This window comes from Lissotriton vulgaris, chromosome 7 (genome assembly GCF_964263255.1).
Source record: "Lissotriton vulgaris chromosome 7, aLisVul1.2, whole genome shotgun sequence".
In the NCBI taxonomy this organism is placed as follows: Eukaryota; Metazoa; Chordata; class Amphibia; order Caudata; family Salamandridae; genus Lissotriton; species Lissotriton vulgaris.
Window position 1 is genome coordinate 1,441,387,764 of NC_141695.1, and position 17,528 is coordinate 1,441,405,291.

At 45.1% G+C, this 17,528-nt stretch overlaps 1 protein-coding gene across 2 annotated transcripts in view; it reads left to right on the forward strand.

Annotated features, from left to right (window-relative positions):
• MYBL2 (MYB proto-oncogene like 2) overlaps nucleotides 1–17,528 on the forward strand; it is a 244,799-nt gene that overhangs the window by 187,449 nt on the left and 39,822 nt on the right. For both annotated transcript variants that reach the window (XM_086932256.1, XM_086932255.1), the window contains one exon: nucleotides 2,842–2,958. In XM_086932256.1, the coding sequence (XP_086788382.1) occupies nucleotides 2,842–2,958 (117 nt within the window). The remainder of the gene's footprint in view (nucleotides 1–2,841; nucleotides 2,959–17,528) is intronic.

The window sequence follows — 17,528 nt, forward strand, 5'->3', positions numbered from 1 at the left end:
CTGAGGCACTTATTGATCATTTCACTTCCTCTAATCGGGCACTGCTTAAAGCATAATTCAAAGCCAATAGATTCTTTGATGCTTTGGGTTTTGGCAGAATGTGTTTTGTGAGTGTGCCTTTATCCAATTGAGCCTCCCATTGTGGGTGTCAAATGGTCTGCCTTGACCGATGTAGATGAAGTGCTGAGGGTTACTGTTACAGTAGCATTGAGGAGGGAAGGGATGTGTCCTGTGACCTTCCGCTCTAGCTCCTGTGTTAGTTGTCTGTTATTCCTGTAGGGTTGCTCTGCCTGAGAGGTGGGGATGAGCTTTAGTTCTTGCAGTGGTTTGCTTATACGGTATCCGCTACGCAAGCAGTAAAATTGCTGTGGTATTTAGAATCTTGACTCCATGCTTCATGAGTAAAAGGTTTTGCTCTCCTCCCAGAACTTGTGTGGATGTCAGGTCCTTGTAATTATCAACCTACTCAGTGTTGGAGGGGGCTGGGGCTTAGAGAGTAATCTAGTATCCAGGTATGTACGATCTACAGGATGCCGATAGAGCATGCTTTCCCTTCATAAAGGTAAAACATTTCCCTTAAGCCTCTTCCAATTATTGATGTCTAGGACCGCTTTTATTCACTGCCACAAAGCCTGTATTTGAATTTGTCTTGATGAATATCTGTCAAGAGCTGCTGCATGGGAAGTAGCTACCACAGTACTGAACTTGCTGCACTGATCTATTCTTCTGGGTATGATGAGCTTCTCAAAATACACCTGCTTAGCCTGAAAATTCAATTCATATGGACCATTTTCAGTGGGTTTCCACAGTTTAGATCCATCTCCCGTTTAGGATTCTAAAGTTTCATGTTTTAATAAATAATCTTTGCAAGCCTCTTGTAGCTAGTTAGCTGTGCACAGGCCACAATGGAGCATGCTTTCAGCATTGCAAAATGGAAACCTACTAGTATGTGTGCTTGAACAAAAAACAAATGTACTTTAAATATGGAAAGGGTGTGTACGGCATGGGCTTTTATTGTCCACGTACCTTTTATCCATCTACATTCAAAAGTACTGTCCAAGAAAGTTTCTACCACTGAGAGATCTCTTGTGTCTATAGAGTGATTTGGGTGTCTTGAAGAGAAACTGATATAGAAATTGTATGACCTGTTATAAGCTAACAGTCTTTATACTCTGTTAGACAAAGCAAAGTGTTTCTGGAGCTAGAGATATCAACTTTAAAGGTATCTTTAGTAGGAAGTCAGTGCTCATTGGTGTCTTAGATATTCACCGTTATCCTGATCGTGCAGTGACAACGTTAGAGGGGTAATTTAAAGAAAATAAATCTACATCTTGGACTTCGTGGTGGGATTTAGATTGTTTTGGTATAGGACAAACTCAGGAAGACCCGAAGGGATGTGGTCTTCTCCAGTCAGGCTCTGCACCATTTGACAGAGTGGTTACACAGTAGACAACTGATATAGTGGGCATTGGTAGTATTACACTAATTTTCATTGTAGAACTGGTGGTTTTTGACTCACCAGAGACATGATGCCATCAAACTGAAGACTAAACAATGTAAAGAAAAAAGAAAACAAGACAGCAGACCTTTTATATCTAACCACTCTGCTTTTGGAACAACATTGCTGTATCCATCAGGCATGCCTCAAGGCGTCTCCAGTGAAGGAAAATGTTAAAGACACCCCTCTTTAAAGAACACAGCATAACAATGCAATAACAGTCCACAGCTCAACTACCTCTCCTAGTGCTCGTTGACTTTATGCTTGTCTTGGCCATGTACAGTGCACTGCTGCTTTCGAGGTAGGTTTGTACTACATTCATACAGACGTATATCTCAACAGTGAAATGAAAAAAGCCACACTCCAGAGAGAAAAAAACCTTTCTTCAGAAAAGAAGTTGCAATGCCACAAATGAATACATTTCTAGATGAAAGGGAATAGCAGGTAAAATTATGTGGAAACCGGATTCTTGAAAGTGCTATGCTATTGTAAGACTAAGATCGCCGCTCCCCAGAGAGAAAGCATTGTTAAATGTTTCTTCATTTTTAATATTTGCATAAAGGTTAGATTTGCATTTTACCAGAGGAGTAAAGATGAGGACTCCGGAATAACAGCCTACGTAAATCTCCAAGAGGGAATTTTTACAGCATGTCTATGCTGTGAAATTGGATGTAGTCAGCAAAATCCTGAATTTTATACATGCTGTCTGGAACGAGACACTACTTTTCAGTAAGGATCTTTAGGTTTGTGATCCATGCAGGTTAACATTGGGTGTGTGCAAAATTCGTATGATTTGCTTTTGTGGTAATAAAGTAAAATCACTTGAAATGTGGTCTCGTCAAATTTTGGCGCGAGGATTCTTGTAAATAAGAGCACCGGTAACAGCAGCTGCTCATGTTCTGCTCTTATGCTAATTTACCGGGAATTAGTTAGAACTTAGGGACACGTAATTTATATGTTCAGTTTGAGAGTTTAGTAGACTAGGTTAAGTGGACAAATAGCACTGGGTGGTAGAACTGTAATAAAAGAATGTATATAAGGGTTGCAATTCTATTATTGGTTAGCTATCGTCAATTACAATTGAGGCATTGAGTGTTTACTATATCAATCTTAGGCATCTTTGTGTTTATCTACCAATTTATGTTCGTAGTTGAAGTTCATTTTTACCTGAAATGTCTACCCTACTTTTGTAAATAGAAACCCTGATTAAAATAACTTGCTGTTTTACAGTCTAATAATGCTTGATTTGTAAAGGGCTTTACGTTTGTCATGTATCTGTTTATCAACAATATTTTTCAGCTGTTTATTTTTCTTCTCTACTTTTGTTTCTGCCTACATAACAGCTCCATCGGAGCCCTGTCAAGAAGGTGAGGAAGTCTCTAGCTCTGGATGTCATAGATAAGGAAATTAAGCCAGTGGTGCTGACCACACAGATGTCCAACATCTCCCAAAATGCACAGGTAAGTTTAAGTGACACACTTGGATGAGCCAGTGCCTTTTCATTGTGATGAGCAATACCTGATTGGCAAATTACATGGATTTTTGCATTACATAATGTTGTGTAATATTCTATCTGTTGGATACTGGTACAAGTGGCAAATGTCTCACTCTTTTGAGACGTTTAACTCAAACCAGTGTCCAATTTGTTAACTTTGTGACTTCCTCACATGCAGTGTTCAATCGAGATGGTGACAAATCACATTTCGTAGATTTACTCCAAACTTTTGTTCAAAATAGGAGATTTTGAATAGCGCTACCATTTATGTTGATGTTTTTAAATACAGTTTTATTAACTACTTTGATTACATAGTAATCAAAGAAGACCGCATTGTGCTGTGGCAAACACAAATATTAACTGTATCTAGTTTACATTTATTTCCTGTTTTATGATATTTTAGCAGGAACAATCAAAACACTAGTTTGTATAGCAGTCACCACTGGAAAATCATTGGTATCACTCCAAATCCATACCCAAAAACATTGTTCATTGATATAGCACAGTGTAATTGGCATTAATATCGCAGCATAACCTGCGTAAAGATCCCAAGAGATCAGTTGAGTTTAATGGGGTCACCGCAAATTGTCATCTCATCCTCCTGAATTCTCCCAGGCTTCTACGTCAAACATTTTTTTTGTTTTTGTTTTTTTGGGGGAGAAATATTTTTATTAGCATTTTCAGTACCAAACATCAAAACAGGCATGTCAATCTCTCCCCAAAGACCCAAACCCCGAGCCCCAATCCTCTACTCATCATGGAAAGTCTTAGCAGCGTATTTATTTATTCAAAGTTTTATATAGCGCGAACAAGATCTTTGCAGATATCAGAGCGCTTTACAGAGACAGGGGTAGGGGCAGGGACAATAGATACAGTATTGGGTACAATATGATAGCATAGTAGAATAGGATAACAGTATAGTCCACATCAATGTCTCTGGCAAAAACGATTAGGACAGCACCCGCCAGTCTGTGTCCCACATGGTCCCCCAACCTATATCAAACATTTTTATGAGTATCCTCAGGCACCCACTTTTTAGGTCTAGCTTCAAGACCTGTTGTATATACTTTGTGGGCTTATAGCTTGCCCTCTGCTTTTCATTTGTTTCAGTGTTCTTTAAAAATTCTTGCTTGCGAGTGGTGAGTCCTTCCTTGTTGTCATTCCTCATTGTCTTTTGTTTCCTACTACGGGGCAGGGACCATGTACTGTATCTTTACGCTTTGGTTGTTTATCTATTCATTTAGGGGACTATTTTATTAATTGCTTTCTGCTCGTGTTACTGTTTGCCTGTGTTAAGCTTCACCGCCTGTAGCTGCTTGCATTTTAAAGCTACATTCGTCCTTCCCATGTGTTGCCATGAAGCAGCATTTTTGTTGAATGTTGCAGCGTCCGCATTTTCCCTCTGCCTTAGTCTCCTTGCGTTGCTAAATCCTGTGGCCTGCCCTCTTCCGGGGACCTCTGCTTTAGGAAGTGACAGCTGGACTGAGTAGGGCGACTATTGGTGGGTTCCATGTTTATTTAGTTGACAGGTCTGTGTCAGCTACGCACTTTTGTTTCTACAGAAGCTGGGCTTAGCTCAAAAACAATAATGACGTACAAGATACACAAATACGTGACTAACTCCACACTGTATGCAACTAAGAGTGAGCTTCAGTCGCCTTGGAATCATGCAGCATATCACCATATCCTAGATCCATAAAAAAACGAAAGAAAGAGATTGAGCCCGTTCTCCCACCAACTATGCTACTCTCTACATGAGAAGGACTTGTAAATAGGGATAAAAACTCAAGAAATGTTTGCTTATACGTATTACCCTCCAGGGCGTTGGCCAGCCAGTTCATCCTAGTTCATAAAAGAAATTCTTTACCTTTAAAAAGGAGGAAAAACCAAATGCCCCTAAACTTGTGAAAGAGGCATGAAAAAATCATAACCCAATTTCATAGTCCCATAGGGGTGTAAATACTGCCCTCACCCTCTCAATGAGTGGCATGCTTCATCCTAGGGCTGCTGCAACTCCCTGGTGCAGCCAACATCCAGAGAGGAGCGCCGACAAAAAAAACAATATAGAAAACAAAGAAATCTTATATGGCAGATACGGTAATGGGGTTGTTACCTTCCCATATACCCCTAATTTGAGCCTTTTTTTAATCCTGCCAAGTGGGATCCATAATTAAAACAGCGGATACCCACTTAGACAGTTTTAGAATTTTCCTCTGCATGAGGAATCCCGATCTAAGATTTCTTTTGTCCTATATTCTTTTTTTCTCAGCGCTCCTCCCTGGATGTTGCAGTGACCTCCCAAAAAAAGAAACGCTTCCTTTTGTGGAGACTGACCCCTCCAGCGACTATCCATCTCAGTGGCTAGCAGAATGCTTCCCTCCTTCCCACCTGTGAAACTCCATCCTCGCCCCAAATCTGTAACCCACTGCTGTCCACTTAGACTGCATCAGTGTTAGATGTTGGGCTCCTGTTTTCATGCTGTTGAACTTAACCCTGCTTCTAATTGAAGCATATAGTGATTTTGTATAACCATATGCTTTACCCCAATTGCAGCCTCTCGTAATTTAGAGGTGATTAGCTAACTTTTTTTGCAAACCAGGTGTGCAAACAAAAGCCATGTTCAAAGGTAAATCCTCAATGCCTGATTAACATAATCGGAATTTCTATTGAATGTGGACAATTTGGGAGTATGGGAAAACTGCAACAGTTGCACGCGTGGGGTCATGAATGTGTGTTTGGTCATTATCAATGGGTCTACCTGTAAAATGTGATGTATACCTTCAAACTCATGTATTGTTTATTGGCATAGCATTTACAGCTAATTTACATGCATACTTCCGTTCACTGAAGTACTCAAGATCAAAAAATGTTACGATGCGTTGAGCACACTTGATCTTCTATGTATCCCATTACAGAACGGAATTTGATCCAAGCTGAAGAATAATCCTAGGGGAATTACTTTTTGAATTTGTGAATCTGCCCGCTATGTTCAGTCGATGGTCCTAGATTGAGGAAAGAAATGTGGGCAAAAAGTTTATTTACGCCATTCATTAGGGGTACGGTGAAGATATTTTATGTGGTTCTGTTTTTGGTGTAGAACCCCTTTTTGGTGTTGTATAAATGGTTGCTGAGGAGGAAACGTGCTACTATTTAGTTTATCCTACTGCAGAACTCATTGCTGAACCTGCTATTAGAGTACCTTCTATGTAACGATATGAGTCGAGGGCATTTCTGTCTCTTCGTATATTTTTTTAAGTCTGAGCTTTTCTCCCTTGACCTTGTGGCTGTGCCTGCTGCAAGTCTTCATGTTACATGAATTCATCTCTAATTTCTGTTTGTTTGGTCTGTCTCAAGGTAATCCACAGTGATGTCTTTGAGAATCCATTTAGGGAGCACCACACCACTAGTAACTTTCTTCAATAGAATTTTGGCAGACCGCATCAGTCGCTAGCTGAGTCTGTTAAATGTTGGCGGGACTCATGAGAGTGTTGGATGGCTGGTAGGTTGGGGTTTTTGGAGTGTTTGTGGAAATTCCAATGTATAAAAGGCTGTTTCTCAAGACTAACCAAGTGGAGTGTTGAAGCAAGCGGTATGGGTGTGCCTTGAGTTGTTTCCTGAAGGTCAACCGTTTCTTTTATTGGGGGCTAGGTGGGTCATTGGGTTCTTTTGTGAAGGGTTTAGGTTGGATGTCTTGTATAGTTCTTGAGGAAGACTGATTGTTTTTTATTGTTAACGAGCTTAAGCAATGGGATTTAGTTTTTGACGCTTTAGGGGTTTGGGTATTTAATATGTCATGGTTTAACGTGCCTCTGTATCTTATTTCACTGAAACTCTTCTTCTTCATTATCGCATATAAAAGCACTTGCAGATCTAGAAGTTCAGACTACCAGTGGTAAAAAAAATAAATAAATAAGTACTTCGTAATGCAGTGCTATAATGTGCCTCTTATTGTCAAAGCTTCTTTGTTAAAGAAATACACTTTTTTAAATTTTGAATTGACTGTTATATTTTCATTAAATAACACAGAAGCTCATCCTTGGGTGTGTGTGGCCGCTCACCAGTGGCACACGAACTAGCAGTAGATGTTATAGCACCCAGGGTAGTGCGCTGCATGACTAAATACTTATAAGGTCCCAAAGGAGAAACCTGTTGGCTATGCCAATGCTTGTTTTTCTCTCCCTGTGTATCTGCGGTATTCCATATTCAGTTCATTTTCAATAGAGTATCAAAGTATAATTCAGCAGTGTTAGATCTGGGGGTCTCTAATTGGCAGAGGTAAGTACCTTAGACCTAGTAGGGACCCTTGCTTCTAGTCAGGGTGAAGGAGTACACACAGTAGATAACCCCAGCTCCCACTCTAGGTAGCTTGGCGCGAGCAGGCAGGCTTATCCCCAAGGCAATGTGTGTAATAAATGCACTTAACACAACAATAATCCCCAATAAACTGAGACCACACAGGTAAGTATATATAAAAAATATAACTATCTAGTTGCAGCAGTAAAAATCAACAGTACACGATAATTACTTCTTTAGGAAAATGTTGCACTTAATCTTAATGGTTGCACTGGTATCCAGGATGTTCTAATAGAAAAATCAGTCCCAAGTCTCTTAAATCTGTATTAACAATAATAATACAGACTTATGTCCAAAGTGTCTCTTTAAATGGCTGTCAAGGTAATACCATCGTGTAATTTATTTCCAAAATCAGCCCTTCACTCTACTGTGCCCAAACAATGCGAGCGCGCCTCACCAGTGGCTGCGGGCGCACCGTGCCAATCAGAACAGACTTGCTCCCAGCCCCGGCCGGTCCCTTCTGCTCTCCGCCCGCTCTCAGCACTTCCAGGGAGCGGCGGGGAGCTAGCACAGCTCTTCGGGACACAGGCCAGGAGCAGTCAGCACTCTCGTTGATCCCGCGGCGAGGACGGGTCTCCTCCTCGCTTCGGGTGCGGCTCCGTCGATCCTCCACAGGCTTCCCCAGACCAGCCAATGATGTCGCGGCACTTTCGACGAGCCTCCGTATGCACCCGGGAGTCAGCCCATGGCAGTGCGGCTCCCGGGACCAGCCCCTGATGACGCTGAGCCGGCAACCAACCACAGCACGGCCTCGGCTATGACGCTACAGCGCACGGGCCTATCCCGTCGTGGCGTTGGTGAGGGGGCTCGGCTCTTCTTCCAATCGGAGAGCAGCGGGCTCTATCTTCACGGCGTCGGTACCGGCAAGGTACGGGGCACTTCGCAGGTCGTTTCCTGACCCCGGGCCGCGGTGGTGAAGCTGCGCACAGGTTGATTCAATGTGCCCTGCACTGGGAGGGCCCACAACCCTTCGGTCTCCACAACCTACGTGTCGATGAACACGTTGATCTTTGCAACACGGCAGGCGTGGTCAGCGCGGCACTCTCACTCGGGTTAGAGAGCAGCCAGCACGATGCACGGGGCAAACAGCAGTACTCACGATCTCTTCAGCCCACAGCAGCTTCAGGGGACACAACAGAGTTTTGTAGTACTTGGGCAACCTTTATGTCCCTGGGTTGCAAAACAGGAGGCCAGCTCTTCTCAGGCCCTTGGAGATTCAGAGACACAGCACACAGCAAAGTCTTTGTAGGTCAAGCAGGCAGGGTCACAGCACACAGCAGAGTCCCTTTCTTCTTCTCAGCTTCAGTTAGACAGCAGAACAGGTCAGCCCTTAGAGCACACAGCAAGGCAATCTTCCTTCAGTTCTTCAGCAGTCCTTCTTCCAGCAGAGGTTCCTCTTGATTGTAGAATCTCATTTTCTGTTGTCAGGGGTCCTTCTCTTATACCCCAAAAAGTCTTTGAAGTTCTTTGAAGTCTTTGTGCAAGTGGGCCCTGAGCCCGGTCTAAACCAGTTCTGGGTGTTGCTGGGGCACTGGGGTTTTCCTGGCTTCCTTCTTTCTTTCAGTATCAGGAACAGAGGTGACAGTCGCCCAGCGGGAGGTGGAGCCAGCATTGTGGTCAGGCAGGCACATCCCTGGTCACTCCCAGGTGTTATCTCCTCCCACTTCCTTGGCAGCAGATGCAGCCTTTCATCCACGGGCTGACTCAGACAACCTCCTGGGGGCTCTGCAGCCCCTGTCACCCTCAAACCAGACAGTCAATCCACAAACAGTCCCAGGCACACAGAAAGGTTAGACAAGAGAACAGCCACTTTCTAAAAGTACTATTCTCAAACACAGAATTTAAAAACAACCTTTCCTAAAAGATGTGTTATTAAATTCTGAGTTCAGGGATATCAATCACTTATGTCCCATCTTGTTCCTATGGGAAGATAGGCTGGTATCCATTGGGACCAGCCTCCCCCATGTTAATCTATGGAGCAAGATAACCTTGCAGCAGTGAGCACACAAAATGGCTGCTGCTCACTACCAGAGCATGTTACCTGCACTAGTACATGCTCTACCTTACCCATGCACTGCACCCTGCCCAGGGGGGGTACCTTGAGCCTTGGGGTGACTGATGTGCACAGACAGGGAAGGGTTAGGCCCAGCCAGTGGGGACACTGGCTAGGCGGACATGGCAGTCCACTGACTGCACACAGGCACTGCGCTGGCAGGCTAGAGACACAATTTTAGGGCTTCTTATGTGGGTGGCGCAATCTGCGCTGCAGGCCCACTAGCAGCATCTGTCCTCACCAGCCCTGGCACACACAGTGCACTTTACTAGGGTCTTCATGGTGATACAAATATGCCAATCAGGTATACCCAATCAATATGACAATTTACATAGGGAGCACTTACACTCTGGCACTGATCAGCAGTGGCAGAGTGTCCAAAGCATCTAAACCAGCAAAAACGAAATCCAGCACAGCATCAAAAATACAGACGGCAGAGGCAAAAAGATGGGGGAAAACCACGCCAAGGGTGTCTGGTCTAACAGGCAGTTTTGCAGCATACCACCAATTTTACAGTATCACAGAACATTAAGACCTCTTTGATATCACTGTGCTCTATGCATATGGAACAAATTCATCCATAGACTGTCACCCTGCTGAGATTGGCTTCAAAAAATACGTAATTCGTTTTCCATGAGGCAGTAGATGCTTCTAATCTCTAACTGTGAGGTCTTAAAATAGCAGGCAGTAGATGGAGACAATACTGCATACTCTCTATGCATGACATGCTGTGCAATTTTCCTTCATAACACACAACCCTTCATTGCATCTATCAGGCTTTGTCATCTGGTGGACCAGGTGTAGCAAAACCAGCCCCCAGCTCGATATGGATAACATCCTGCATCTAAAAGCACTACTTCCTGTAACCCATATTTCCTCTGATCACTGTTCATATTTAATGTGCATCTGTGTATCACATTTTGGTTTTGGTATTGTGGTCTTAAAACCTGCACACCAGACTTTACTGTGTAAAATACCTCCTTCAGTTTTCATAATAAAACCAGATGCTCTCTTGAAAACATTTAATTCCTTGTAATAACTAAAGTCCATTTTAATCAATTAAATGCATGACCGCACCTGGGATGTTATATAAGTTAGTAAATTCTTTCTCTTTTTGTATTTGAGCACAGACTGTAGACTATTGATACGAGTGCATTCCAATCATTGTCTCTTTTGCCATGTAGGACTTTTACATCCTATAATATGCTATTACCTAGTGTGGCCCTTAAATTATAGGAGGCAAATTTTACTCCAGTATTGGAGCTTTCATAGATTCAAATGCCTGAATTATTACCAGACGTCGGGACAGGAGTCTCAGGTATATAAAAACGCAATGCTTCGTTGGATAGCAAACTGAAAAGAGACTTAGGCAGCCCATAACCTTCGTTATGTAAAAGAGACCAAACTTTTCCCTGAACCAATCTGAGCTCCTCACCCTCTAGAACACTCCGGAGAGAACCTTTTGCCCCTCAGATTTTCTACTGCATGTTGTGCACCTTATTGAAGAACTTTGTTTTTAAAAAGGCAACTGGATTCTGTACTATGGACTGCTTTCAAATACATTCTTTAGAGAATGTCTGGAAAGGAGAAGAAAGGTTTATTTAGAGCCTGTGCCACTTGTTCCAAGAAGAGGCTCTATACTGATGACCCTCAGACTGACTGCATTTATTGTCTATACCCGGATCACCGGGTATAAGACTGTAAGGTATGTCACACTTTCTCAAGTAAGACTCTGAGAGATCGTGAAGGGCGCCCTTTGATATGACTTCAAAAGCTAAAGGCCAGAAAGGAGGTTATCTCCAATGACGGTGATGAGGCTTCCTCCTCAACATCTAGGAGATCTCAAAAGAGAAGAAAATCTCCTCAAACTCATTCCTCAGGACAATGTCCTGAGAAGGCCCTAAGAAAGACCACTCATGGGTCTTCTAGGCGCCGTCCTTCAAATTGTTCTCAATCTGTGGAAAAGGAGAGTAAAGGACATTCTTCTGGAGAAAAACCATCGAAAAAGACTTGTTCTGAGCACTCAAAATCACCTCCAGGTCAAAGAACCCTTCAGGAAGCAGTCTTCTATGCCTCCTGAGGTAAAATCGAAGAAACCTGCATCGTCGACGAAGAAACCATCATCGACAATGAAGATTGAGGTAAAGCTCCTATCAAAGACACCATCATTGCCTATTACAGTGGCCTGTCCGTCGACTATGTCATCGTCAACTGTGGTTTCACCGGTTACATCAACAGCGTTATTGGCAACGACCATGTCGACAACTGGATCGTCCTAGACTGTGACTTTCGTTGACGACGGATAGTTCTCTACGCCTGGTGTCAACGACGACAGTTGCGTCAACTAGGGAAATTCCAGAAAATCTGGAAATTGTCCGGAAGAGGAGGATTACACCAGAGATCACCTCCCCAAGCAAGATTACTCCTCTGGTGCCATCACACCTATTAAAGAAGCAGGATTCAGGGGAAGAGGACGACGGACCCTTTGGATATGCCAGTAGTCCCTCAGAACTACATGTGAAATTTCAGGATGACTATGAGGAGGGATATGGGGAGTACCAGTATCCTCCGCAACACTATCGCCAAGGGTACCAGGAGGAGATGGTTGGCATGCCATCGTCCATGATGATGGATCTGCAGTTTATGCTGGCAGACTATAAAAAAAGATTTCACCCGACACCTGCTTCTCAGGAAATCCCCGTCTCGCATCCACGTTCCATCCCTACTACTTCAGTTAGGAGCAGGGAGTCACTACAAGAAGTTACGCCTCCCACTCCTCAAACAGAACACCACCAGGATTCTGTCACCACGGACGATGATGACCAGGAAGAGGGAGAAATAATAGATCCCAACAAGGAATGGGATGATTACCTGATTCAGTCTTCTGCATCTCCCGCACCAGTACCTGTTGATTCTCCGCTGGTGGACATCATCGGATTCCATAATTTAATGGAAAGAGCTGCGAAGAGGTTACAGCTTCCAATGGCTACAACACAAACTGAATGCTTCCTATACGATTTTAAGGAGCCATACCACAAGTTGGTTCGGGCTATCCCAATTGTTAGCCATGTGTGGGAAGAAGGTTTAAAAGTGATGACATTGGCGACCGTTACACCTGTGCTCGCTAGATGAGAAAAGAAATAGAAAGCTCCTTTAGATGCACCAGCGTGTTTACTGGGCCATCCTAAGCTGGATTCCATAATTTCATAAGCGGTGCAACAGAAATATAAGAATCCCTCTGCGCCTAAATCAGCACCTCCTGACAGAGAGGGGAGAAGTTTAGACAATGCAGGAAAGAGGTTTTCATTCATGTCTGCTCTCCTCGTTAAAGCAGCGAATGCCCTTGCCATTCTCGGCAGATACGACAGACAGATGTTGTGCGATATGGCACCATACATGAACCTCATTCAGGAAGACAATAGGCAGGAGGCGAAAAAGGTTCTTCAGGAGGGAGAAAGGGCTTCAGCTGAAGTCATTGACGGTTCGATGGATATCGCGACCACAGCCTTCCGGTCGCTTGGAGGTGCGGTGGTTCTACGGCGTCGAAGATGGTTAAGGGCGACTGCCTTTAGACCAGAGGTCCAAAATAAAATTCTAGATCTCCCATTCGACGGAAAAGATTTATTTAAGAAACAAGTGGATGAGGCACTTCAAGGAATCAACAAAGATACAGATACTGCAAAGGCCCTTGGTAAACTACAGTACCGTAAAGTACCCTTTCGAGGTGCCTGAGGTAGAGGCCAATCAGCCTATATAGGGAGTTACCAACAGGGAAGTTCTCTTCCAGGGTATCCTCATCAATAGTCCTAAGCACTAGAATATTCCCGCCCATGCGCGGGACCCCGGAAACACAATCATATGTGCCCCACATATATGTATCTACATATATATACATATATGTATCTACATATATATACATATATCTATAAGAATAAGCAACTGCAGCCTTATATACACCAGAGCTGAATAATGCTGTAAGGACTCCCCATTATATCATAAAACCTGCATTAGAAACAGGGAAAAAACAGCAAAACATGTTTTGAAACTGTTTTAATGCTTAGCAGTCAGCAGAAAACTCACATAGGACTGAAAACATATACAGCTCCCAGGCTGCATTGCAAAAATTCAGTCTAAAAAGACTGAAAAGCTAACTCATAGCACCATAGAGATAATTAAGCACCGTGCCTTTTAAGGCAGTCATGACCCCCAGCTTCCCATCATGCCTCGGGGGTGACAGTTAGGTCAGTTGTTCTTTCCGGCTCCTTCAGGAAGGATCCTGGTTACACAGCTCCACTTTTTTTCTGATTTTAGTCAGAAATCTTCACTTTTTTGATGAATGTGAACTTACTTCGACGTCTTCCACCTTCTGAAGTAAGGTTCTGTCTTTTTTTGACCGTTTTTTGGCATTTTTTTCCACTTAAAATGCCATCCCTTTTTGACCCCTGCCCTTCTTGTGGTAAAAAGGCCAGGTCAGACTCACATGAGGTCTGCATCCTTTGCTTGCCTAAAGACCATGACTCTCCCTAAAACCTGTCCTCATTGCCAGACCCTGTCCAAAAGGACTTTAAAGGACAGAGAAAAAATGTATCTGTATGGGTTGGCAGAAAGATCCTCAAGAGGCAGACCACCGGTGTAGAAGGGTTCCAAGAGGTCTAGATCTCCTTCAAGAAGCAAGATCCCTCACCCTTCTACATCAGCGTCAGGCTCGGCGCTGAAAAATCTGCCACCGGTTGGTCATTTGTCTAAGAAAAGGTCTTCGACGGCAGGCTCGCCGTCGAGAAGACATAGACATCCAGGTACGTCGTCGACGTCGAAGACTCATGATCCTCCGCCATCGCCAACCCGGCGACGATCGGCGTTGAGAAACAAAAGGATTGACACCCCTCCGCTGCCATCTCGCCGACGATTGACGTCGAGGAAGAAGAGCCCTCCGCCGTCGTCGTCAATGCGACGTTCAGCGTCGAGGAGCAGAGCCCCTTCATCTGGATCTGCACGGCGGTGTTTGCAGTCGAGTCGACGTTGAAACGAAGGGATGTCCAGACGTCGCCTGCTAGGAGAAAGTCCAGTTCGACGTCGAGAGGCGCACGCCCGACGTTAAGGCCTACCTCAGTGATTGGTGGTTCTGGCGACAGAATCTGCTTCATGTCATTCTTCCTCTCATACCTCCAGACATCCTTCTACAAGGTCAGCCTCTCCAGAATCCAGCAGACCTGTTCATAAGTCTCCACCACAGAGAGGGAGGCTTCCTCTGCTGTGCACTTGTCTTCGAGATGGATCCTCCCCCCTGCATCACTGGAACAAGGATACTGGGGCGACACAGCAGATGCAGGAATATACCAGTCTCATCCATAGGTCACCTCTGCAAACATTGGTGCAGGACGTGGACAGATCGCGTTCTCCCAGCCGGGAGGATCACACGGGCAGGTCGCGGGAACAGAGGCATAGTTCCCATCTCAGAAGGAGGACATCGTTGTGGTCTTCCTATTCCACCAGATCGAAGAGGTTTATTCCCCTACCCTATCGACAACCCTGTATCGAGGGTGTCTCCGATAGATGACATCAACACCTACCATGATGTGCTTCGAAGAGGGGCTCAGAAGCTCAACATTGAAATGTCTACCCCTCAGGTGGCGCCAACGGTGATCTTTGAAACGTTGCATCAGAGGGCAGCGTCTCGTTCATTGCGTTCCCTTGGTTCCTGGGATTCTGGAACCAGTGATGGACATTTTCCTGACGCCAGCTACGATCAAAGCCGCACCGCTCGCATCCAGAAGAAATACAAGCCGGCTTCCTCCGACCTTGTCTTCTTGAAGACTGATCCGCCTGTGGACTCGGTGATCATTGCAGCAGCGCGGAAAACTCACACTCTGGCTGCGTCTTCATCGGTTCCCGCCGATAACAGCGGGTCCCAGGACTCTTGAGGACATAAGGTTTGCAGTTTGGCGGCTTCATCGCTAAAAGTCTCCAGTGCGGCAGCCTTATCAGGTCGATATGACAGGGCCTTGTGGGACTCCTTGGACCGCTTCAAAGAGAAGCTGCCAAAAGAGTATCAGAAGAACTTTGAAGAGATCATCACTGAGGGTTCCCTTGTTGCCAACCAAGTGATCAGCATGGCAGCGGACGGCGCTACTCTATCGGCGCATTCTTAGGTTCATGGGGTTTGCGCCAGGAGATCCTCCTGGTTGAGGCTGACTGAACTCAAGCCTGATGCTCAGCAGAGAATCCTAAATCTCCCCTTTTCCGGCTCATCTCTATTTGGCACCCATACAGATGAGGAAATGGGCAGGATGAAGGCGGAACTAGATACCCTCAAAGCTGTGGGTTTGGAGAAAAAAGGAGTACAAAAAGCGTTAGACTCCACCAGCGCAAGGGATCCCAACAGAGGGTTCAAACCCCTCAATGGTCCCAAGGAAAAAACCAAGGCAAGTCGCAATATCAGCGCTGTAAATCAAACAGAGGTAGAGGTGGTCACCAGCAATAGTCCTCTGCCACGGCCAGATCGGCGGGAAAGCCATTAACAGTGGCTTCCTTTTGTGCCGTTGCCCACTCCAGTGGGAGGAAGTGCTTCACATCAGCTGGCAGAGTGGTGCAGCATCACAAAAGATCGTTGGGTGCTCGTATACTGCGCAATGGATACCCACTACGTTTCTGTGTGCTTCCAAAGGACATTTTTCCAATAAGATCTTGTCCTTACCTACTAAAGTTGCTCCGGCAGGAAGTGGCAACCCTTCTACGAAAACAAGCCATAGAGGTTCCTTCCGCACAGCGGGGGAAGGGAGTCTACTCCAGGTACTTTCTTGTGCCCAAAAGAGACCAGGACTCAAGTTCAGGCCTATCTTGGACCTTCGCCTGCTGAACAAAGTCATTGTGAAGGAAAAGTTTTGTATGTTGACCCTTCACCAAATATGTCCACATCTAAAAACAGAAGATTGGATGTGTTCGGTGGACCTCCAAGATGGTAACTTCCACATACCCATTGCTCCACGTCATTGCAAGTATCTGCGGTTTGTGGTCGGTCACAGGCACTACCAGTACCAAGTTTTACCCTTCAGGCTCAAGTCTTTACCAAGTGCATGGCAGTGGTGGCGACTGCCCTACACAGGAGAGGTCTATTCGTCTACCCTTACTTGGACGATTGGCTCCTCAAAGGACTGTCTCCTCAGCAGGTAAGGAGAGACTTCCAAGACTGTCTACAGCAACTTCACCATCTTGTCCTTCATGTCAACATGTAGAAGTCCGTGGAACAGCCCACCCAGAGGATCCACCATCTGGGATCGACTGTGGATACAAACAAAGGAAGAGCGTTTTCTTCGGGGAGAGACTTTCTTCAGTGCAGCAGAAGTACAAAGTTCTGCTCCAGACAGAACGCCCAGCAGTCCGGCAAGTTGCATCTCTGCTGGGGTCAATGGCCTCCTGCATATTTCTCATCCCCAATGCCAGGCTGAGAATGCGACCGTTGCAGCAAGATCTAAAAGACAAATGGGACCAAGCAACGGGTCGCTGGGAAGACCGGATCGTGCTCAAGCAGCGAAATCCTCCAAGTGGTGGACTTGGCCGCAGAATATGTTGGTGGAAGTCCCTTTCTATCAACCAGTTCCAAAGTAATCGTTGGTAACTGATGCATCTCTGCAGGGATGGGTTGCCTTCAAGTGCAGGGCCGTCGATCAAGTCCAACTCGATCCTGGTCCAAACAGACAACACGATCACCATGTATTATCTAAACAGGGCGGTACGCGCTCTCGCCCTCTCTCCCTGGAGGCTCAAGCGAACTGGCACTGGCTTCAGGCTCGAAACCTCTCAATAGTGGCAGTGCACCTTCGAGGAGAGCAGAATGTCAAGGCAGACGCACTCAGTCGGCACTTCGAAGATCAGCCAGACTGGGTGCTGCACAACGAGGTGGTGGCAGATATTTTCCAACAGTGGGGTCGTCCATCAATAGATTTATTTGCAGATGCCAAAAAGCAAAAAATTCCACACCTTCGCATCCAGATTCTACCGTCCAGGGACAAGGGGGAATGTGATTTTGATCGATTAGTCAGAGACCTTTGCCTACGCCATTCCTCCTCTGCCTCTGCTCCCGAAGGTGGTGTCCAAGCTCATTGATCAAACATGAAGATGATTCTGATAGC